The 23933-nt window shown below is 42.4% G+C and overlaps 2 protein-coding genes across 5 annotated transcripts; one reads left to right on the forward strand and one right to left on the reverse strand.

Annotated features, from left to right (window-relative positions):
- Nucleotides 1–1127: 1127 nt before the first annotated feature.
- Nucleotides 1128–16505, reverse strand: mbd6 (methyl-CpG binding domain protein 6). Of its 4 annotated transcripts, none has more exons than XM_034209325.1 (13): nt 16292–16505; nt 15117–15342; nt 14152–14291; nt 13830–13932; nt 13061–13232; nt 8926–11223; nt 7672–8645; nt 7309–7417; nt 6995–7134; nt 5930–6679; nt 5334–5386; nt 5078–5144; nt 1128–2543 (listed from the first exon to the last, which is right to left on the reverse strand). In XM_034209325.1, exons 3-13 carry the CDS (start codon nt 14265–14267, stop codon nt 2472–2474), a joined length of 4854 nt encoding a protein of 1617 aa, XP_034065216.1. In that variant the 5' UTR covers nt 14268–14291; nt 15117–15342; nt 16292–16505; the 3' UTR covers nt 1128–2471. The 4 variants fall into 4 exon arrangements, with proteins under 4 accessions (XP_034065216.1, XP_034065217.1, XP_034065218.1 ...); XM_034209326.1 differs by having other exon boundaries at nt 15919–16505; XM_034209327.1 differs by lacking the exons at nt 13061–13232; nt 13830–13932; nt 14152–14291; nt 15117–15342; nt 16292–16505 and adding exons at nt 12094–12231; nt 12365–13048.
- Nucleotides 16506–17894: 1389 nt separating this feature from the next.
- Nucleotides 17895–23793, forward strand: stac3 (SH3 and cysteine rich domain 3). Its single transcript, XM_034208935.1, has 13 exons — nt 17895–18200; nt 18988–19033; nt 19330–19408; nt 20360–20513; nt 20636–20733; nt 20818–20878; nt 20950–21047; nt 21175–21244; nt 22177–22226; nt 22324–22406; nt 22542–22593; nt 22733–22870; nt 23238–23793. Exons 2-13 carry the CDS (start codon nt 19026–19028, stop codon nt 23343–23345), a joined length of 999 nt encoding a protein of 332 aa, XP_034064826.1. The 5' UTR covers nt 17895–18200; nt 18988–19025; the 3' UTR covers nt 23346–23793.
- Nucleotides 23794–23933: the final 140 nt, after the last annotated feature.

Raw genomic sequence — 23933 nt, forward strand, 5'->3', positions numbered from 1 at the left:
TCCTCACAGCCCGGCGGAGAGCAGGGCCTCGTGTTGCAGCGTCACATCCTCACATGCAGCGCCACGAAGCATCGTTTCATTACTTTACAGAGCAGCAGCCCGATGATGCAGTGACTAACCCTCAGTCATCCTCTGGCCCCTCTCCACCATACCGGATAGGCCGTTTCTTGGAAGGCATCAGGAACCATTATGGGAAGGCAGTGGAGATTATTGATTAAAAGAAGAGTTAATGCCTCACCTTGAAGGAGCATCAGTGGAGACTGAGATGACACAGCATAATGTAAAAAGTGAAAACACATAGCCATTTGAAAAGAATGCATCCTGTAAAAAGTGAACACATTGGTGATACAAATGCAATACAGAATGCAACCATTAAGCACTTACTGTACAAGGCTGCACAATCCTCTATATTTTTAATATATATAAACATATACAAATATGTGTATGTTTCTGTAACCAAATTCTTGTTTATATAATGTTGTGATATTGAGCAGATCTTTTAATTAAAGGGCATTTTTATAATAAAAGCTGACATTATTTAAGATATCTTGATAAAACGATTAACAGAAAGAACATAAACAGAAAACATATCTCTCTAAAGATGTATCTGCAAACTGAATTTATGCTACTGAGTAAACGTGTATATATTGTTCTCCTTAAATTGTGTATATTCAAAAGTAGTTTTACTTGAGTGCAAATACGAGACCTCTTCCGAGGGCAATAAGAACATATTTGTTGCTGCAATGGCACCATGTTCAATACAATCCTTATTTCAAAATGGGTTGGTTCAAATGACATTTCAGATAGCTACAAGCTAACAAAGTTTATCACATCCTTTTCAGAATAGAAATCAACACGGGGTACATTTTCTGTAAATAGTTTAATATTAAATAAAAAAGACTCCCATATAAAAAAAGAAAGCTACAGTCCACAATTGAATCGTCTTTTTAAACATAAGTATTGAAAGAAAAGGGTAGAATGAGAAAAATACTTAATTACAATTCCCAGAAAAATTCACAATTCATTGTTTTCTCTCTTGTCTCTTTCTCTAACAATATAAAATCAAAATAAAACACATTAACTATACATATGTACAAATCTCCAAGTGTAGAAATTGCATAATCTGCTTTCTTTTTCACTTTTCTTTATTCTTCTTTTAAATACAGCAAGAGATGCCAGTACTCTTGGGGCAGGGCAGTGTGTGGAGGAGAGCTCAAACAGTGACATGAGGAGACGGAGGGAGGATTTCACTCCAAATCCACAGAAACACACCAACATGAAGACGTCGTCGCTCCCCGTGCGTTACGTTTCCAGCCATTCGTTCAACCGACCAAAGGACATACTAAACTTTGTACTAACTCGTGATTCCTGCTGATATTTCTGTTCAGAATGTAATATCTTTTCCAGACATGTATCTAATGGCTGAGGAGTGAAGCTTGGGTGAGTATTGGGTTGACAGATATAATAAATATTCTCCATCACACCACAGCTACATTGAATTAATCACAGCAACAACTGACAGCATGTGACAGTGGGTTAGCAAAATACATTTTTTCTGAATTGCTCCACATTTAATTTTTGTGGCTGGTGTCAGATTCACATCATGTCCATGACCTTCCAGACCTATGACATGATTCGAAGAGTTGTACAAAAGACTTCATTTCTTAAATGAATGTTTTCTCGATCAAAAAAATAATAAGTGATGTACATGAAACATCTCACAGGATACGAGAAACCATGATTACATTTCTGTGTGACCGCTGGTTGATGTAAACTGATCATGAAACCTGACACGGTGAACATTATATCCTTGGCTTGTCCCATATAAAACATATTTTATATGGGACAAAGATTTTAAAAAACTCAAGTGTGTTCCTTCTTATATTCTCTTCCATCACCTTCCAAACATTTCCATGAAATGCAACCCCTGTGTGCCTCCGCAAAGAACCCTTTATCTTACAGACGGGTCTCATCGACTAGAATGACATGTCTCCTAACCGTTGGACAGTGAGAGGCTCAGCAACAGCACTGTTGTCCACACACACTCAGACACATAGACACACACATCCACACACGTACACACTTTCAACAGAGTTTCGTTCAAGTAGTTGGGCTTATTCCTGACTCACATAGTTGTATGTTTGTGTTTTCCTATAGATATAATTCACCAACCATCATTAACAGATCTCCGATCACAAAGTAAAGCAACCATTATTTTGTGAACTACAACTAAGAGTAGTGAAAGTATTCACTCACCTTTTTTACTTATAAATTAACCTTTCAGACAAGATCTCTCTCCTATGTTTTTTTTCATCGTGGTTGCCATAACTGGTTGACATGACAACAGCATAATATTAGTGCAGTTGAATCAATAAAAGAAAGTTCCAAACAGTGGTGAAGATGGAGGTGGAAAGTGAGGCGTCTGGCCGCCTTTGATTGGTGAACAGCTGACTTACAGCTCCCTCCACCAATCACTGCCTCTGAGACCTGGCGCCTCGTCGCCTCCTGCCGCGGACCGACCTCTCGGGCTTCAGCAGCGCCGTCTGCAACGAGAAACAGAGATTTACAGTCAGAGCAGCCCCCCAGCGGTGGAAAGACTACCACTGCAGTCAGAAGTGCACAATCATTGCCATTCCTCAAACTGACTCAGGGTCTGGCTTTTGCAGTTTTCAGCAATTTAGCCAATGTGTACAAGAAGTACTTTTTTGATTAAAATACACAATTTTATGATGACAATGTGGGTCCTCTCTGTCTGAGCAAAATGTAAGGACGAGCAGTTTAAAGATGTTTTAGTGCAATTATCCGTTCTAAGCATACTTGGGGTGATTATGGGAGGAATATCAGTATTGTGGTCAGGATAACCGTGACATTTAATTTGTATATCTTCAAATGCCAACATGTGGTATTATGGAAAGCTCCTTAATTCACACTTTCATTTAGTTTCTTACATATGTAAATCACATTTGTACAGCAGTCATTTGATGACATGAAAACACAGGATTACATGAACTTGGAGCTCTTGCTTACATCAGCAGGAAAACATGCTCACAATAACAATGCTAACATGCTATTGCTTGGCAGGTGAATTTATCCTGTTGGCTATCTTTGTTTTTAGTAATCATTGGAATAAAAATTAAAACTGAGGCTGTGAAAAATGTTGCGGGTATTTGGTTATTAAAGGTAGAGTCGATAAGAATGGAGAAACCAGCTCGAGTGCCCTAGAATTTGAAAGTACGCAGCCGGAAAAAAATCTGCCCCTTCCTTCAGACTTCCTTACAGAGCCCCTCCTCCAACACACACGAACGCGCACATGACCAATGAGGGCACGAGATACGTTTGTACACGAGATGGAAGGCTGACAGGCAGGTAGGCCATCCAGTTATTTTAGCCGGGCCGGCTAAAATGATTGGTCGTGCTTTTTACAGCTCCACGGTTTCCAGATTGAATTTTTGTAATGTATTTATTGTCAAAGCATTTAATATATTCATTGCTATCGATGTTAAGAGCATTCCATGGAATATAACAAGTGTTTCTGAAGTGAATTACCTACCCCACCTTTAACACAAAGTACAAATACAAATTTGGATTTGATGATGGCACTACATGAAAAGCTAAGAGATCAATCATGTTATTAATTAATTAATCCTGAAGGGAAACCTACATGTCTATTTCATGAAAATCAATTTAATAAATGTCAAGCCCAAGTGTGAACCTCATTGGGTGCTAGAGGGAAAGTCATAGGATGGGTATAACATCCCAAGCTGTAGTAGTAACATCAACGTTTTTTGTGAACAAGGGGGGGGGGGGGGGGGAATAAGGTCTAAAGCTTGGAAATAGTCAGACTCAAAACAGTTCCATAATACTAGCTAGAGCAGTGGTTCTCAAACTTTTCAATCATGTACCCCCTTTGAAAAATAATTCAGCCAAGTACCCCCTGATCAGCGCAAAAACTATTTGTTAGAGAAAAATGCCTATATAAAGAGGTACAGTGCTGCACCATCAGTGTCTGATTTATTAAAACAACAACATTGTAACTGAGAAACACTTAAATGCTACATTTCAAATGTTTACAATCCATCACTAAATTCATGGCAAACCAATTTCAACATCATGCAATAACACTAAGACGACATTAGTTACATTGAACTGATCTTTTTAATAAGTTGTATTTACAATGTAGTGAAACATGGGCTTGTCATTCTCGGTGACAGGAAGGCCACTGCAGTTATTACACTTCGCGTTTTGAAAATATGTGTAACTGTTAATATAAAACCCACACTGCTCAAACGTTGTTACTTTTCCTAAAATTGGTATTTATTTATTTTTGGGGCGTGGGGAATGAAGAGAAAAAAATATATGAGCATTTTATGAGCATGGGATTTTGAACCCTGATATAAACATACAACAACAACAGCTATACTTTGCGGCCACACACCGTTGCCAAGCAACGCTTATTGTTTAGGTCCTTTTGATAAGCAGGCAGTCATATCATTAGCTAGATCTGATAGATTTGGACATAAACGCGAGTGAAGTCTAACCGGACGTGAGTGAGAGATCAGATCAGCTGCTGCTGATGGAAAACACGCAGCTCTTCCGGATCAAAGCTCCCCTGCTGTGACGGACCGTTGAGCGGCGCAAAATACACTAAGAGTTAGACCGAACACACTTAGCTAGTTTATCTACTCTGGAACTAGCTATACTAGTTATACATATATGTATTCTTTACTGTCGGGTCACTTATTACAGGTTCAGCGAGCTGCACGAGCCTGACGGGCTGTCAGGAGAGGGAGAGGAAAAGAGAGCACCCCTTTTATTGTTCCCATTTTATTATCCAGAATTACTGTAAACTTTTGAATAAAGTAGTTAATCTACTATTAGTAGTTTGTTTAAATGCATTAATTATGTTTGTTTTTATCATTAACATAAAATAAATCTCACGTACCCCCTACAGTACTCCAACGTACCCCTAGGGGTCCGCGTACCCCCATTTGAGAACCACTGAGCTAGGGGTTATTAAGAACCTGTGCTTGACTAAACCACAGATCTGCAGGTCACTGAGGGGGGGCTGGGGTCTTACCATAGCCTTGGTTTCCTCTAGTGCTGTAGCATCCATGTCTCTGAAGTCCTCTAACACATTCTGTAGCCTGATGCAAACAAAGAGAGGAAACACATAAATACTCTCTACCGCACAATAAAATCACTTTGACCTGACGGCAGGTTGTGAAATATCAGAACAAGCTTAACGCACTGATTCATTACAGAGCCAAGTCTTGAGACTGGAACTTGAGTTCTCCAGGCAATTCTAAAGCGTGTCAGAGAAGTAAACCGCTTACGTTTGTTTCCTTTTCCTTCCTCTTCTGGCTCCACCCGCTGCTCCAGCTTGATCCTTGGGAGGTCAAATCAGAAATATTCATCAGAAGTCATTCAAGTCAATCCTGATGCTACATTGCTCTTTTATACAGGCTTTGTTCCATAGATGCAGTCTGGTGTCTCAGTAAGACATTTGTGCAGAATCACTATGATGTAAAAATCTTTAGAGAAACATATATAAAACATATCTGATTCTCTTGCAGGTATACTTCACACACATATTGGTTTTATGTCTCACAGAATGGCACAATAAGAAAGTCATCGGTGTGTAGAAGATATAAAGCCCATCATTTGTAATAACTGCAGGTCATACGCCAGGAGGAACAGCCTTAAAAACATTAGGACAACAGACACTTCAGAAGATCCTCCCAGTGAACCCAATCCAAGAAGGGACCGTAGAGTTGGAGCCAAGTTAGCATCCGCCTCTATTATCCATCAGACATTTTTGTAAATGCTGTCAGTTATAGCACGTAGGAATAAAGATACGCATAATCTGCAGCTCAGACTCTTGCAAAAGGTTGCCTCCATCTTTTTTATAAAGTTTAGAGGAAACACTCACCCTTCCTTGCTCGGTGTGCATCAATGTCCCAGCTGTCTCCTCGTTGGGCCTCCCACTGCACCCATCCCTGGGACTGAGGTACCCCGGGTGGGGAAGATGCCCCTGCCTATCTACCCCTGCCTCCACATAGGGGCACACAGCTGCAGTTTGCCCTGTATAGTCTGTCTTAGCCTCCTCTAGGTATATAGATGGCAGAGGAGGCTCTGGGTGAGTGTGTCCCCCCACCATAGCCCGTCTCCTTTGTAAGTGTGACGTAGAGCCTTCCTCAGTGGGTTTGGGCGTCCCCTGGGCTGGGGAATGGGCTGCTGCTTCCAAGCTGAGTCTGGATAAGTCTGGGTTGCGCAGGGAACAGGCCCGACGGGGGCTGAGGGAGACCGGGGCACTGGCCTGGGGCAGAGTGGGGACAGAGGTGGACGGGGTGTGATGTTCCACGGGGAAAGAAACGGGTGGTAAGGCACAGAAGGGTGAAGTGGGGTCAGACGGCCCCATGTGGCCCCTGCCTTCCTGCTCTTTAGCGCTGACTTGAAGGAAGGAGGTATAAATCGTGTCCATGAAAGAGGTGTAGGGATCGATGACAGACCTGCCCTCAGAGCCCCGATGTGGGGGTGGAGTGTGTCCCTGTGCAGGGGCTGAAACCCGAGCAGGACTGGGAGCCATCTGATTGGCTGGAATGTCTTCTTGTGGGGAAGGGTTTTGCGTTTCCTGTAAGGGCATTGGCTTCTCTCCTTCTGATGGTGGTGCAAGGTTTAGCTGGAGGAACACACAAGGTAAGACAATCAATAACAGACAAAGAATCCAAAAGCTAATTATCAACATTTCCTGCCATATTTGGAAATGATGTAATGGGCCAGCAAGAAAAGAAATTGTTCACATTTGGGAATCTGATTACATACTTATTTTACGTTTGACTAAATGTTATGTTTAATACATGTATTTGGCACATTAGGGCTGAAAGATTTGGACAGACAATGCGATTACCACATGATTTGCATTGCAATGATTATGGCAGGTTGTAAATAAGAAGCTGTTCCCTGAATGATTATCCACTCCATACTCATTACCTACCTGTATGTTATTGAGCAGGTTGATGGCTCCATCAGGACCATGCAACAGAGGCATGCCCAACGCAGAGGTCTGCGGCAGGAGGAGGGAACCTGCTCCGATCCCCAACATGTTGTGGAGGCCTGTGATGGCGGAAAGATCTCCTGCAAAGACACATTTCAGAGATGAGCTCACATAATGGCTTACTGCTAAATGATGCCATCGTTTAAAGTATACTTACTGAGAGCAGTTCATTGATTTTCCTGGTATAACTTTGATTATTCCTAGTATACTGACTCATGAGACATAATTGTTACACAGGATGGGCACCAACTCACCTAATAGGGCAGAGTTAAGCAGAGTGGGCAGTAACTGTTGGAGGAGGGGGTTGTCCTTGCCTTGAAGGGATAGAGGGATGAGGGTGTCAACACCAGCATCAGTGGGTACCTGCAGAGTAAAGGACAGAAAAGGAGTTTCGTTAGAGGGTCAGGGGAGAAAATACAATATATTGAATAAAAAGTAATAAAATAAAAAGTTAAAAAAATAAGTCAAGAATTAGTTTTAGGAGGACTTGATTTGAAAAGAATGTAGGGAAAAACATATTTGAGTTGTGAAGGAAAACAGTGGAATGAGCTCAAAGGTTTTGAAGGGAAACTAGGAGCAGCTCAGAGGACGCAGCTACAGGAGAAAGGAGAGCCTACCTGAGGTTGGGTATGATGGGTTTGCTGTGCAGGAGCTAATTGGGTGTGGGAGTGCGGGTGGAGCTCAGCTGAGCTCAGGGCAGCATTGAGAAGGGCAGGGCTGAGGGGCAGGAAGGCTGCGTGGGGGGGAGGAAGAGCGGCAGAAAGGAGCAGAGACTGCAGAGCCTGCAAAGAGCCTTCAGCTCCTGGGGGAAGGGGGAGGAGACCCTCCAGGAGCCCCGCGGCTGAGAGGGCCGATGGATCCAGGAGCCCGGAGGTCTTATCCAAGGTGAGGCCCTCCAGAGAGCCGGGGATGTGCTGAGGAACCTCCAGGCTCACCTGGCTCAACTGACCCAGCCCAGACAGAGGTAACAAAGGCCCATGCTGTTGCCCGAGCAACAAGGAGGCCATCAGCAGAGCCTGAAGGCTCGGTTTCTCCGATAGCCCTAAATCAGAATCCTGTCCTGGGGTATGAGTTGAGCCTGGGGGCAGGAGCGGGTTAAGCAGGCCCAAAAGGTTCAGAGGCAGCTCCCCGTGGGCCCCGCTCAACAAGGGCAGCAGGGGGAACAGGGGGTTGGTGTTCATGTGCTGTTGCTTCTGATGATGATCCTGCGTCTCTTGGTGCTGCATCAGTAACTGCTGCTCTGAATGATGCTGCTCTGCTAGAGTCTGTGGTGGTTGTGATGTGGCATTGGCAGGGTGTATCTGTGCATGTTGCCCTCCCAACCACAGCCCCCCGAGGGGCAATGAAGCCAGGACTGCAGGGTCCAGGAGGGATGGAAGACCTCCTGTGGATGACAGCAGCTGAAGCAGCTGCTCTTGGTTCATGAATGGGAAGGCCTCCGCCAGAGGTAAGTGAGAGGTGGAGTCGCCCACCCCTGAAGGTGTATGAGGACTGGGATTATCCCCGAGACGGGAGGAGATAGGTGGTCCAGGGCTCGTGGCTGCTGGAGGTTTGGTCACTTTTGAGTCCACACATCTAGACTCCTCTGTTCCTGTGACAGAGACACAAATCATGTACTTCTGTTCAGGCTGTCTTATCAATCACATTTATAAAAAGGCATCTCAAGCTGGGCAGTGTTCAAGAGACAGATAGTTAGCTACATAACATTGCATTAACAAGGCAGCAATAACATACAGTATAGGGGGGGAAACACCAATTCATATCAATGCTTAATATTTGAAAGCATTTCGCACTATGATTAACCCTATTTCTTCAACATGCCAATAAAATGAAGGTTAGTTCTCAAGACCACAAACAGAAAATATATTCACCTGCAGTGGGGTTTCCTTGGGAAGACATCACAACATCAGTGGTATGGTCGGGGGAGCTGCCCTCCCCCGGGGGCGCAGTGGAAGATGCTGCGAGAAGGGCCAGGACATGGTTGCTAAGATCAAGAGGCTTCGGGGAGCTGGGTATCGCCATAGAAACACTGTCTTGAGAATGACTCAGGTCCTCTGATGTAGATAAGCTGTTACTACCCATCTCCGTTTCCCGCAATGGAGTCTGGGAAAGAGAGTCTATTGTAGGAATGTGATGCTCAGTTGGTTGATAGTAGGGAATCGGCAACATATGCCGAGACGGGCTGCTGCTGTTGTGTAAAGCTAAATGTGAGTTAGACAGCGCTGTAGAACATGGAGAATGTCTGTGTAGAGGACTGGATTTAGTGGACTGAGGACGCGATGGAGACTGCACTGATCTGAACTGTGAGGGGGGGGGAGAAAGAGGCTGTAGCACCGATAGGGGAGGATTAGTGTTACCGGTTCGGCACGGCGACCGAGTCTGTGGGTGCCTCACCTTAGAATGAGGGGCGGGAGAAGATGGGGAGCGCCTGGGGCTTTGTTTATGAGTGTGTCTGCCTCCTTCAGTAGCCTGAGCAGAGGCCTGTGCGTTCTGCACACTGAGCAGGTGCAACAGCGCAGACAGAGGCTGGGTTGGAGGGTCCAAACCAAGAGGGGTAGTTGTCGAGCCTGTAGTGAAATCCAGAGCCTCCGTTTGTCGCGGAGCTCTGGACAGGTGGGCCATCTGTCTGGGACATGGGAGCCTTTGTGTCCTCCCGGAGATGAGATTGTGATGGTTTTCTAACATGGCAGCATTCTGGTTCTGCACGGCTGAGGTAGAGGAGGAGTGCGAGGAGAAGGTAGAGGAAGCAGAGGATGATAGGTTGATGACTGTAGCCGAAACGCCGTCTCCCGGTGGGGTCCTCCGCGGCCCATTAACCAGCTGCTGGGTGTCTCTGAGCATGCTGAGCACTGTGGGAGATCGCCGCTGCCTCTTCCTGTGCGACGCATTGCGCTCTGCCATGGGAGGCAGGTGGGGCAAGGAGGACGCCAGGGACTGGGCCAGAGAGTGGGAGGGAGGGAAAAGGACGGAGGACGCCGCTGCAAGGGAGGGATGGAGAGGCCTAGTAGAAGCATGGGAGGAGGGGGAGTGGCTGTTATGTAAAGTGCTGTTTGTTACCTTTGATGACTGTTGCTGCTGTGCCTCCTTCAAGACCTCCACCTTTGAGCCCTGGGTTATCTGGTGAGCCAGCTGAGCCTTAGCAGCAGCGGAGAGCAGGCTGCTCGCGGGGAAAGAGGCCGGGTGGGGCACCTTTCCCTGATGGCTGTGATGGTGGTGGTTCAGATATGGCCCCAGAGGTAAACTAGAAGTCCCTGAGGAGTTCAACCCAAAACCTGGTGGTCCTGCGCTCTGAATGGGACTCAAGGTGGTCTTCGAGGGCTTAGAGGAGAGAGGGTTGCTACTGCTTTGGTTGGTCAGTAATGAGGAGTTCGTGGGGATCAGGAGGTGGTGGTTATTAGTGCTGCTGTTGCCTGAGTTCTTAAACTGCTCCAAGATGTCTTCCAGCTTGTACTTGGGGAAGTGGGGGCTGGGGTTTGGGGAGCCACCTGGGAGAGGGGAGTGTGGAGAGGAAGAGGAGGATTTCCTCCTCTGATGCAAGTTACTTCCCATCAGTCCTCCTGCTGCCGCCGCTGCGAAGCCTCCGCCCTGATCAGAGATGGGGGAAGGAGAGGCTGAAGGGTGGCGGGAGCGCTGGTGAGGAGACACACAGTTCATGTTATAGATAGAGGGGGAGAGGGAGGGAGACGGAGAGAGGGGGGAACCTCCCACAATGACACCATGAGGGTGATAAGCGTGAGTCTGTGGTCCTCTTCCTCCTCCACCCATAGGGGAAGAGGGTGGAGGTGAAGAGAGGGGGCCTAGACGAGGTGAACCCGGCGTCTCGGGGGTTTTGGGCGTTCTTTGACCTTGAGGTGTGGGGGTGCGGGGTGACCTCTGGGCAGCGCTGTATGCTGGGAATGAGGAGGTGGAGGAGGAGCTGGAGGAGGAAGAAGGATGGAGTCTTCTCAAAGCATCTAGTGGATGGTGAGAGTTTGAGCCTGTGTGAAGGACAGGGGAGGAGCCATTGTAGGGGTAGATGAAGTGGTGGGAGGATTTGGGGCTGGCACAGGGGGTCATGTGGAGGTTGCTGTGGGGTCGGAGTTTGGGATGATGGTAAATGCCATGGTCGTCCTCTTCCCGCTCCAACAGTACTCGCTTCGAATCCCGGCTGTCCAATCCACTGCTCATCTCTGGATGTGGGCACACACAAATATCGTTGTTAGTTCAATTTGCCAGGAAATATGGGTTACGGTGAAGTCACTTTCTCTGCTTTCATAAAAGGTCTTGCATACAGTCTATTAACAAATAACTGAGAATTGAAAGTCTGCCATATCTGAGTGTTCAGGAGGAGCATGTTGATGCTTGATGTAATTGGTGTACAATCTTGAGGCCATTATCAGTCTTAACGATCATATATGGAAATGTTACAAACACAAGAAGAAGAACAGATACCTTTCATTAGCCATGACTTGCACAAAATGCAATTGGTCCCATGTGAAAGCAAAGTGGGTGTCACATAATGCAACACATTGCTCTTCTAAAGAACCCATTGTGGAAAATATCAATCATTGAATACCTCTTTCGTTCAGTAACCTAGTACATGGCATGATGGTTGTTGATCTTCTGTGTTCATTGTCAACATGTGATTGTTATTTTACCAATAAAGTATGAGCACTAGACAATTTGTGTTATGAAAAACACAAATTGATAAAAAGTGAATGTAATCACAGTGACGGCACCACTTTATTTTAACCAGAGACGATACGAGAGGGTGAAGCAAAGTACCGAAGTCGGAAGAAGAAATCGTTATGGCAACCACATTTTTTTCAATAATAATCATGAAGTGAAAACGCACTGAGAGAGTATGTAAGTCTTAAGATGAAATCACAGAGAGCATTTTCACAGATTACAGTCCTCATGCTGGCTTCACCTTTCAAACCGGGAAGTTGAGGTTTTTTTTTATTGGATATAAACTTAAGCAAGACAAATCATCTGAGCAAACAAAATGATCACAAATGACAGCACGTGATGTCTTCTGTTTCAGCATGGCAGTACATTACCGTTATGAACATATCAGTAGTTTTCATGGCACACCGGAAGCTCACCTGGTAGAGCGGACACACCGTGTACAAAGGCTCCTTACTGCAGAAAGCCCTTTGCTGCACATCTCTCTCTCTATCCCTTCCCTGTCTCTGTGGCTGCACATTAGCAGCAAAAAGCCCCAAACATATTTTATTATTAATACATGAATTATTCATTTAAATTATATAAAAACATTATTTTGTTTTTAAAGGCTATGTCTGGCACTTGTTTTGCAAATCCGACACTCACCTGCCACTGCAGGAATTCCACCTATTGCTGACTTCTCTGACAGAGACCTCCATACCATCCCGTGTACTCGTACGATGTTTCTGATCACACACTATGAAAAACAGTCTCAGCGGTATGTCTGCCCCTTTCCACGGTGAAATTAGAAACACTTGGATCTTTCTGTTCTTACTGCTTCAAGCTAAATCCATACAGGTCTATTTAAACATGGATATGGATCATGTTACGGTTTCTCTGATTACTGAGGTTGACTCCCGTACAACAGACACCAACCAGAGAGCAACATGAGGGACTTCAGAGAAGGACAAAGAGGAAATGGGAGACGAAGAGCGAGGAGCAAGAAACTCATGTGAAACATCTGATTCTGTATTTCAGGCATGTGGTTTACTGGAGGACAATTTAACAATGCATGGTAAAGACCAATAATAATCTCATCAATTAAACTTCATTAAATACTTTTTGTTTTGTGTTGGGTTCCATGGGACCTGTGAGATCATAGTCCCATTGCAGCCCTCTACATATGGTTAGAACTGCGCACATTCAACAAAATATACAAAGATATACTTCAAAAATGATGATTTTGTTGTACTAGGTAAAACTTTAAATAATAATGCTGAACAGCTTCTGTTGACTTTTTTTTAATAAATTGGTTTATGTTCCTTTAAACAATGTGCGACAGGTACAGGAGCAGCGTGTTACCTGGATGATGAAGGTTGGCAAAGGGCAGCTGTGAGGCCTGCATACTCCGACAGAGAGCTGCCATGGCGACCACTTTCCTGCGATGGTTACACAGTTTGGTCATGTCCTGCTCAGCTTTGCCTAATGGCTGGCTGTGCTGCTCCACCTTCACTCCCACAGTGAAGTTGAAAACCTGCGGATGCAAGATAAAACAAGGTTTAGTCAATTCTGAGAGAAATCTTTGCGTAACTTTTCATGAAATGTATGACATTTAAGGGAATTGCACTCATTAGTCACACACTGACCATGGCTTATTGCAGACTATGTGCACTCACACATTTAAAGGTTGATCATGACTCCATACAGTTAGACAAACTTCATTCAAACAGTTTGTCATGGGTAATTAATTCAATACATGCGGGAATGTCACATGTCCTTCGCAACGAAAGCCTTCCAGTGCTGCAACTAAGTTCCATGCTACTTACATATCACCATCAATTTGACTTAATGTTATGGTTTCTTTATGGAAACACAATGTCTTGTAATGGTAAGTGTTCTACAGCAATATCAAAACTCATTGCTATAAAAAACAACATGTATTGATATCTTCAGTGTCCAAACAAATGAATAATATAACTAGCCGACCACACTGTCAGTTGAGTTTGAAGAGAAGTCAAGATGTTAAAATCTGTGTAGAGATCCACAATCAACTCTCCAACCGTGTGTATGTTGTGTAACCACACTTAGACAACACCCACACATGAATATAAAGCGTATTGGCCTCCTTTACCTTGTGGATGATGATTGGACACTCAAGACCACACTTGCAGGTGCCATCCATCAAGAGATAGGTCTTGACCTCATCCAGAGAGCATAGGGCAGTGTCACTAGGACTACAGACAGAAGAAAAAGACAAACTTTAACAGCAAACTCAAAGAAAAGATATGAACAACAATAGATCTCAATATTAATGCTCATTGAGACTTGAGATTGTCCTTCACTCATGGCCATGTGTAGGGCTTTACAAACTGCAAGCTGTTGTTGTTTACATCACTGCTTCAGACAGCCTGACTGCTGTATGAGAGAAATTATTTTGAACTGAAGCAACCCACCTGACATAGATCACCTGCCCGCCATCCACTCTCCTCTGCCAGCCGATGGGGACGTGTATTGCAGTGGTGTGGACCCCATCCTTGTCCCCACTGACAGTCTCACTGCCTCCCATCATTTTGTAGCTGCGGCCTGCCAGCACCTTGGAAGAGCAGCCAAACGAAAAGACACCAGGGGTTTTATTACAAATTCCTTTGGGCAGATAATCATTGTGTTGTATTTAAAAAGTCATTGTCACTGTCTAAATTGTTTGAATGTGTTTGTCTTTTATTTTTGAAGTAACAGAATGAAAAGGTCCAACAGCATCAGTAATAGCAGTAGTTGTATTGTATATTTGGCATCACATTTCAATACAAATTTGGAAGGACACTTTATCAGGACTTAAAATAGTCACGTGAAGTTTCTTTATTCGGCCCACAATCCCACCCCAGCTGAACTTCTTTTCAAATGAAAGCATACGTGCAAATATAGCTAGTGTCAGTGTAGTTTGTTGGGCCTCACATTGAGTCACTAAATAAATAAATACATGCATGCATAAAACGCATGAACGAATGTCTCTGCATAAAGTCTTGAGTGCTCCAACTTGCATGTGTGTGCACCACATGTATCTAACTAAACAACACTAAATGATGACGCGGGAAATGATGACTTCAGTCTACGTTTAACAGAATCATGAAGAATGCTTCAACAAAGGCTGATCATTTAATGTATGCACCATTTCAATATCAATGACATAGACTATACCTTCCAGCTCCTCAATGTCCCCAAAAAGGCTGGCAAAATGCACAACTTCTACTATTTTACCTATGTGTGCAAGCTCCTGACAATTCAAGCTTCTACACATTGTAGCATATTCAAACCCAAATAGTGTACCAACTGTTTACCAGTGGGTGTGGCCAAGGCAAAGATGTTGGTTCGCTGTCAAGGTTATGCATTCAAATAAATAGCTAAAGCATATTTAGCTTACCTTGTCATCTTTGAGAAGCCAGGATCTGTTTTTGCTAGGGTGTCCACTGTCCAATGTACATGCTGGTGGATTAGAAGCACACAGACTGCCAGTAAAACCTGACTTGATGCCGAAACAGCTGGATTTTCCTCAGCTATAAATCAGATCTTCAATTTAGAGGATGACTCCTGCAGGTTTATTTGTTCAGGTCACATCAGAGTAGGATCTTGGATGAAGATAGGAGAGCCTGCAAAGTAAAGTGGAGGTGGATTATGTAATCTGGCAGGCACAGCCAGGATAACCAGCTCATGTAATTAAGCATTGCTGCTGTTTATGTAATCAAAGCATTTAATAAAAGTAATTACACCGGATGCATCGAAAATAAGACAACTTCAGAGCAAGCTGGGGCTACTTTGAAGTGGGAGGGTGTGTTTGGATAGGCCCCTGGTCTACTGGATGTTTAGCTACAATATAAGCAGCTGCCTTTCCAACAAACAAAATGTATGCTCACAAATAAGCAACATGGAAAGCGCTTAAAATAAAAACCTTCAAGGAAATTGTAGTTGAGCTTAAGTCGACATCTCTGTAGTATGCATAACAATATCTTATTAACTGCACGACTGGTCCACGGCAGGCTAGCAGCTAGGCTAACAGCTAAGCTAGCAGGCTATCCTACTTTGTACTATGTTGTCGTGACAGCTGTCAGGCGCACAAAACACTCCGATGCAAAACTCTTGCATGTTAGCTACTATTCCAGAAGCGAGCCAAACACAATATGACTTTGCAAAAAGCACTATGAATTTGATCAACATATTGCACTTACTTAATGACAGCGTAAGCTACGGTTAATGTTAGCAGGACCTATCAGCCTGTCTCTGGTCGGGCTCTCTCTGTGGTGGCGAAGTTTTGGACTCTTCGCTTTTCTGGCTCGCGGGAGAATCAAGAGTTAGCTGGCTAGCTAACGGACTAGCCAGAGAATGTTTTGAAAATGGACAATACTTCATTAAATAACCGTGAAATGAACAATCCCATCCTTCAATCTGCGTATAAGCAGGCTCAATCAGTTCTCAGCGTTTATGCAACGTCTGCCAGACCGATTTAAAAACAAAGGGCAATAACGCTTCATTTTACTGCGCCTGGGATCTCGGGGCTAACGCTAGCAGCTAGGCTATCAGAGCTAACTGACTGAAATTTACTTGATTCTGGAGAGTGTCCCAACAAGACTGTAGGATGTCCCGCTCCTGGTGCACAGTTATCCAGCCACTGCTTTGGTCTCCACTCTGAAAACCCGACTAGCATTCAAATGTATTCCGACAACCTTAACGATTCATGTAATCCCAAATTCACAGTTTCCCACTGTTTTTTTTTCTTACAGATTCCGAGCAAAAAAAATAATGGAGTTTTCTGTCGCGCATGCGCAAACAGCGCCCAGGGAGTATTGTACCCGACATGCAACGGGACCTTTGTAGTGCAGACAGACATCAGTGCGGAGCTCCTTGATAGAGGACATGATAATGACAGAATAATAGCAGGCCCATGATTCATCTCTGCTGCTCACAATGATAGGCTCATGTGCATCAATAGGCGCAATTGTAGCCCAGATAACACAACCTTTATCAAAAATACAGACATTGTTTGCAAAGCCTACCCAGTTACACATGTATTTTAATGTGTACATTCTAACTTTTAATGCATATCACTCTTAAAAAAGGGTACTGAGAGCATACTCTCATCCTTGGTTTCCCAAAATAGATTTACATGCATATAGAAATGTCTCTCAAGGCATTGACGTTATTTGCTTGTTTTTATATGTTTGGTTTGACCAGTGAAGATTGAATTATTAGTAAAGCAGGAAAGGGTCATGAGCCCCAGAACCTCAGGGGATCCACCGCATGGTAATTCGAATAATATCAAGTTTGTTTAGTAATACTGTATTTAACACTAAAGCACACAATAAATAGATGATATGAGCATTAAGGTGTCACCTGAATCATTACTCTTGGAGGAAGGCCATCTAGATTATAGTTTTTTTTTAATGTTTTTTTTATATATTACCACAGTAAAGTTAGTATAGGTTGGATTGGTTGTCCTTTGCTCCAGATTGACCCTTTGAATACCAATGTGTAGCAGATAGAATTACCTCTCTGGACAAATAAGACTCCTCCTTCTATTGCATCCAATGCTTCTTCTCTCTACATACATATTCACACAGCAGTTCTCCATTCCAATATTACTTAACTAGAACTATGCTTAACTTAATAGGAATATTTAATTGAAAATGATGCACTTCTTTAATTGAAAAGTATCATTAATTTTCATAGGCTTCCATGCAGCAATGCATTACGAATATTTAAGTTTTATTTTTTAGATATTTCTTAGGGCTCAATGAGTCCAAGAGATATCTAAAACCTGCATCTGCATGGGCCAACAGCTTATTTAACGCAAGACCCCTGGTTAATCTTCTCTTACCTTCAATATCATTTAAATCATTAGTTTTAAACACATTATTTGTGGCACATTTCCATGCTCATAAAAGAAAAGTGTTTTGATACCTCCACTTAAAACCACATAATTGTCAATGTGACCTAATGAAATATCTTACATCTACCACAGGAATAAATACTTCAAATACAAGGCCACACACAGGTTAGTGCATTGTTCTGGGTCTCCAAAGGATGAAGTACAGTGAGCAGCATGAAGACAGAGGGCGAGAAGGTATCTGATTTCCCCTCGTCATCGGGGCTCACTCTGAAGTTCCCAGCTGTTGCAAACATTCAGCTTGACACACGAGTGCTCAGTTTAGCACACACACAAACATAGAAACACACGCACACACAAAACTATAGATAAGTTCACAAACACTATGAATCACAACCCAGCCTGCAAATCACTTGGGAAAACACCTAAGGAGGTTAAAGATGGAATAAAGAAAGGGCCCAAGTGTTGACGCAGAATCCTGAGGGCCAGAAGTGAGGCGGCTGCTTTTTAGACTCTGTGATCATATGCGCTCCAGTCAGCAGGTGAAGGACCGAAGGACTCCCAGTGAGATTTACCCACACTGGATGTTGTCTTTTTTTCTCTGAGCTTCCTACATTTTCAAAAGAGGTATGTTCCAGTTTGAAGTTTAATGTTTGAGCTTTTCTATTCAGAAAATGTGTTTTGATGAAAAAAGCAGAACAATTAATTTATTTGATTCCAGAGGCAGCAAAATGAAGCTTTAAATACTAGCTGATGATCTACTAAATTCTGAATGTGTTCACTATTGATAAAGTTTGATTTTTATTACTGTCATACTTCCAAGAGTTTGAACTTCCTTTCCTGACTCGCACCCAGATTTAGCTGTGATGAGATTGAATTTCACAACCCTAGAATAGTTTGGGTCAAGCTGACAAGTGAACATGTAGCCTACAGTATGTGGGTCTGTGTAGACAAGAGAAAAACACCCTGGATTTAAGTGTGTTTTGTGGCTGTATGTTTCTGTGTGTGTTAATACCATTTCAACATTACAAGCACCACTTGTAATTCTGTTGTGTATATTTTTTATAAATCATTTTCTACTACAAATGTATAAAATAAGACAAAATACAGAGCCAAAAGCCATTCAAAATATGAATTCTATAATCTGTGACTTATTTAATACAGTTGGCTCTATGAACATTTAAACATTTGCTCATAGCTTCTGTTATTTTACAAAACATAGAGCCATATAAATGTTAACATGAGTAAAGATACTTGTGCATGTTTGAGGATAAAGTGGAAACAGAAGTTTAGTTATTCAATAAAGTACGCAATCACTTTTTTTCAACTGTGCTGCTTCAAAAATGCAATAATTATTATATTATTTATCCGCAAAGCTCTTGACATTATTTGGTTTATAATTGTGTCTTTCTAGGTGGGGGAGTAGGCGACTGACATTATCAACCAAACATCATGGACCAGTGAGTATTTTTCCTGAAATCAGTTCAATGACATCTGCAATACAACGTCATGCTTGCCAAACATAGCCTGCCTTCACTTTACCCACAGGCCTCCATTTGACTGATATGTAACAATCATATACTTTGTGGTCATTTTAAGTTATCAATAGGAAACTCCAATAATAAATAATGAAGAATGTGTGTGTGTGTGTGTGTGTGTGTGTGTGTGTGTGTGTGTGTGTGTGTGTGTGTGTGTGTGTGTGTGTGTGTGTGTGTGTGTGTGTGTGTGTGTGTGTGTGTGTGTGTGTGTGTATCAGGGAGGAGGACAAAAACTCTTTGGATATCCATGACAACCCTCCCGCTCCTGACAACTTTGTGAGAGAGGACGGAGACACAGTGAGTGACAGAGCCCGCCCCCCCCCCCCCCCCCCCCCCCCCCCCACTGTTAGCAGTGCCATTCCCCGGCTGGTTTAAAATAGCAACAGCTGCGAACGGAACGCAGTGCAACGTCAATTAGAAAATTATGAGGATTCAGTTCAAGTTCTTCTGTCTTTTACACTCCGTGGGTTAAAGTGACACTGCTGGCTGACCTGTACGGGGTCTGTTCGTGTAGAGTTAGAAAACACTGAAAAGTAGGAGATGAACAGCAGGATGAAAATATTGTAAAAATCACATAACATAAACAACATGTGCACATATTTAGTTAAGCACAGAGTAGTGATGGTTGAATCGAGTTGAATTGAGTAGATGCATTTGTAATCCAAGATGGCAAAATCTGTGTTTTATCACAAAAAGCTGTGCACATCTTCAATTATTAACTAATTAGACATCTTGTTAAAGTATTTATTTTTAATATTTGTATGGTATATTTTCTTCGTTTGTAAATATAAGTTTCTTGTTCATATTTTAATATTATCTTTTTTTATTGTATTGATTGTCTTCTTCATTAATTCTCTTTTTTGACCCATGAAACCTGTGTTTATTGAATGTTGGCCATAAACTGAATTTTGATCTGGATTTTTTCAAAGCAATTTGAAAATGTCTTCAAGCAGTATGACTTTTTCCGTGTCATATACTGACTCTGGACGGATCATTTGTTTTGATGGGAACATCCTTTTTTTCAAATCAATAATTTCATAGCATAAAACCAAACATGGATATCAATTGTAAAAAGTGACACAAGAGTATCACAAGTTGTCTAAAAATATGTCATACAAATGTGACACCTAATCACTGTCCCTTTCTGATCAAATGATTTCCTCATTCTTATTAATACTTCCCTGGATTGAAACATTGCTCTGGTGTTTATCTTTTTTGAATTACTGAGATGTTCTCTTGTGTGTCCAGGTCTACTTCATTTATGATGAGGAGGTGGAGGTTGAAGAGAAGGAGCCAGAACCTCCTCCTCCTGTCGTCCGGATCAACGACAAACCCCACAAGTTCAAGGACCACTACTGCAAAAAACCCAAGTTCTGTGACGTCTGTGCCCGCATGATAGTCTGTATGTATTAGAAATGATGTCGGAAAAACATACATACAAACATCAACGTTCAATTTCTCATACTTGTGATGTTTAATATGCCCAAATGTGATGTCTGACTGACACAATGTTTATTTTTCTAGTGAACAACAAGTTTGCTCTGAGGTGTAAAAACTGCAAGACTAACATCCACCACTCATGCCAGTCTTATGTCGAGTTCCAGAAGTGCTTTGGCAAAATTGTGAGTAAAGCGTCCTTCTCTCTGACTTCCCCCTGGTATTCATGACTAGAGGGGTTGGACTCAGTGTGTGTTTGTCTTCTGCAGCCTCCTGGCTTCAGGAGGGCCTACAGCTCCCCGCTGTACACCAGTGACATCCCAGATCCAAGTGAGTGCACTCACAATATGTCTTAACCTGTTAACTGTTGAAATATCTAATTATGAATGTTTGCTGACCAGACAACCCAAACAGGAACGACCCGGTCTTTGACACTCTGCGGGTCGGTGTCATTATGGCAAATAAGGAACGCAAAAAGAATGAAAATGACAAAAAAAATGTAAGTGTTCAATTCATCTTTAATAAAAATGCAAAACCTTTCAAAACTATTTTCAGACATAACAGCGTTAAATACCTTTTGATATATGGGTAGGCTGCTGTCCTGATTTACAAGATTGTTCCTCTAGATGATGATGATGATGGAAGAAGAGGAAGAGGAGAACCAACAGCCCAAAGAGAATGAGGAGGGAGGAGAAGGTACAAATCAACTATTAGTACCATTAGATGGTCTCTGCAGTACTTTGCCAACAATGTGTGCATATTTATATAACCAACATGGATTTCCTTTTTTTGGTGCAGAAAAATTCTTCAAAAGTCACATTTTTATATATTCTAGTGGCCAGTTTAGTGAACCTGGAAATGTTGAGTATACCAAAGTTATATGTTTGAAATGTATAGTACGGGTCCCCAGAACATTTAAAGTGCCGGATGCTAACTTGCTGGGAAATTTGCGAAATAAGCATAAGTTGCGTTATGTAAACAACAATAAAAAAAATGACTTGGAGTGATTTTGGTAGTTTTTGAGGATGCTGAATCCTTTACTGTTCTGACATTCTCTGGATTTAAACCATGCAGAAAGTGGCCATATTTGTTCTTTCTGCGGGATGATTTTGACTACAATGAGTAGTGTTGGGATTATCTCTACTGTGGACACATATTTTTCAAATAAACGGCCAATCTGTCCAATCCAAATGATCCAGGGTCCCCTAAATCTTCAAAATTGACCCAAAATGCATAGAAATCAGCCCACAGAGAGAACAAATATGGACATTTTCTGGTTAAAAACTTCCATTTTTGATCCTGAAAACGTCAGAAATTGACTCAGCATCCTCAATCACCCCCGAACCACTCCAAAATTGTCCAAATCAGCCTAGCCATTTTTTAAACTATTGTCCCAGGCTATGGTAATTCATGCTAATGCACATGTTACAAATTAGCATCTGCAGTGTCTATGTGCAGTTTGTATAATTGTATACATGATGTTTCATGAAACTGAGTGTACTCATCATTTCTGGGTTCACAACAGGACTCTATGAGTTGACATTTGACTCATAATAGAGAATAACATGGTAACTATTCAAATCCTGCATCATCTGGCTTTGTTGATGACTGATGTCCAATCACTGCAGGGAAGCCTGATGATAAGAAGGAGAAAGGAGAACACAAAGCAGAGGACAAGGTGGGAACAAATATCAACTAAAATCTTTCGATCTCTCAAACAGCTAAAAGTGTGTGCCTGTTCCCCACCTGTATGACTCGATGCGTTTCGCCCACAGAGCAAGGGTACGTTCAGCCAGACTCACTTCTTCCTGGCTCTCTACCGCTTCAAGGCCATCGAGAAAGACGACCTCGACTTCCAGTACGTTTAAAACATGCAAATTATTCCCAACATGAGATTAATGTGCAATTTGTATCTTCTTTATTAATCATGATTTTCACCAAACTACACTGTATTAATAATAATGTATATGTATTGTGTGTGTTTATGTATTAGCCCTGGGGATCGGATCACAGTGCTGGATGACTCCAATGAAGAGTGGTGGAGGGTGAGTTCACCTTCATCATTAGTTTGCTTTATTTAGCTGGGTTCTTTAAATGTGCCCTTTCAGTTTGTGGCAAACCAGTTTCAGTCATACCCTTGTTTCGTACTTGTTGGGTGAACACTTCTTCTTGCTCTATTTTCAGGGAAAGATGGGGGAGAAGTCGGGCTACTTCCCCACCAACTACCTCATAAAGGTGCGCGCATCAGAGAGAGTCTTCAAGGTGTTGCGCTCCTTCGTAGGGAACAGAGAGATGGGACAAATCACACTGAAGAAAGATCAGGTAACTGCATTTAAAGGTCCCCTACTCTTTTTCAACAATATAGTATAGGCCTCAGATTTATACAAAACATGTCTCTAAAGTGTTTTGGCTCGAAACACCAAATGGATCATTGTAGCATGCTGCTTTAGCTGATTCTGGGTCTGTAGCTTTAAATGCAAATGAACTGCCGAATCTCTTTATATATTTATGTTTAAAAGACGTGAAAAAGTCGATTTTGCATAATAGCTGTGTGTTTAGTTAAACAACATGCATTATCTCTCTGATCACATACTGTAAAAACGGAATGTGTGGAATCCTTTGTGAGGATGCGTCACGTTGAAACTGTTGCTGAGATGTTTAGTTTAACTGCTGTCACTTTGTGTTTCAGATTGTGGTGAAAAAAGGAGACGAGAAAGGCGGCTACTTGAAAGTCAGCACTGGACGCAAACTGGGCTACTTCCCTGCTGATCTGCTGGAGGAGATCACTGTGACATAAGAAGAGCGACATGCAACGAAAGAGCCTGTAACACTTTAAACATCAGCACAGCTTGGACAGCATTAGGACGATGCTTCTGATCGTTTCTATAACGGCTCTTTTTATGCAGCAGATATGTTATGTGGTGTATTTGTGCCTTTGATACCAAATGAAGCATAGGAGATTAATGAATAGTACATTGATAAGACACACTCAGGTGATGTATGGGCCTTTTGTGGAAACCATGGTAATGTAGTCAGATGCTTTAAGTGAACACCTGCTCATTGTAGCTTCTAGGAGAACTTGGACATCCTAGCATAAACAATAAATCAATCATATTGTTATAAAAATCACCTTTAACATTACTGCTAATGAACCAATCACATGGCTTGATTAGGTATAATATATGAATCAAATATGTTGCTATGTATTAATGTATCTGTCTAATAAATATTTTAATGATAATTATTATTGTCTGATCATATCTATGACTTGACTGGTAACATTTACACAGATTCTTATTGCAACTTGAAGCCTTGTATTCATTCCAAACGCACATACAGCTTTCCATTCAGTGTCTGTTGAATTCCAACACAGAGAAATGTTGTC

This window comes from Gymnodraco acuticeps, unplaced genomic scaffold (genome assembly GCF_902827175.1).
Source record: "Gymnodraco acuticeps unplaced genomic scaffold, fGymAcu1.1, whole genome shotgun sequence".
Taxonomy (NCBI): domain Eukaryota; kingdom Metazoa; phylum Chordata; class Actinopteri; order Perciformes; family Bathydraconidae; genus Gymnodraco; species Gymnodraco acuticeps.

Bases quoted from the DNA above. Each gene is read 5' to 3' on its own strand.
- mbd6 (XM_034209325.1), bottom strand. From the start codon at position 14,267: ATGATGGGAGGCAGTGAGACTGTCAGTGGGGACAAGGATGGGGTCCAC. The intron at 7,135-7,308 runs GTGAGTTGGTGC...GTGTCTTTGCAG, and splicing joins GCTTAACTCTGCCCTATTAG to GAGATCTTTCCGCCATCACA. The intron at 2,544-5,077 runs GTAAGACCCCAG...TTCTCGTTGCAG, and splicing joins TAGAGGAAACCAAGGCTATG to ACGGCGCTGCTGAAGCCCGA.
- stac3 (XM_034208935.1), top strand. The intron at 22,407-22,541 runs GTACGTTTAAAA...TTTATGTATTAG, and splicing joins AAAGACGACCTCGACTTCCA to CCCTGGGGATCGGATCACAG. The intron at 22,871-23,237 runs GTAACTGCATTT...TTTGTGTTTCAG, and splicing joins TCACACTGAAGAAAGATCAG to ATTGTGGTGAAAAAAGGAGA.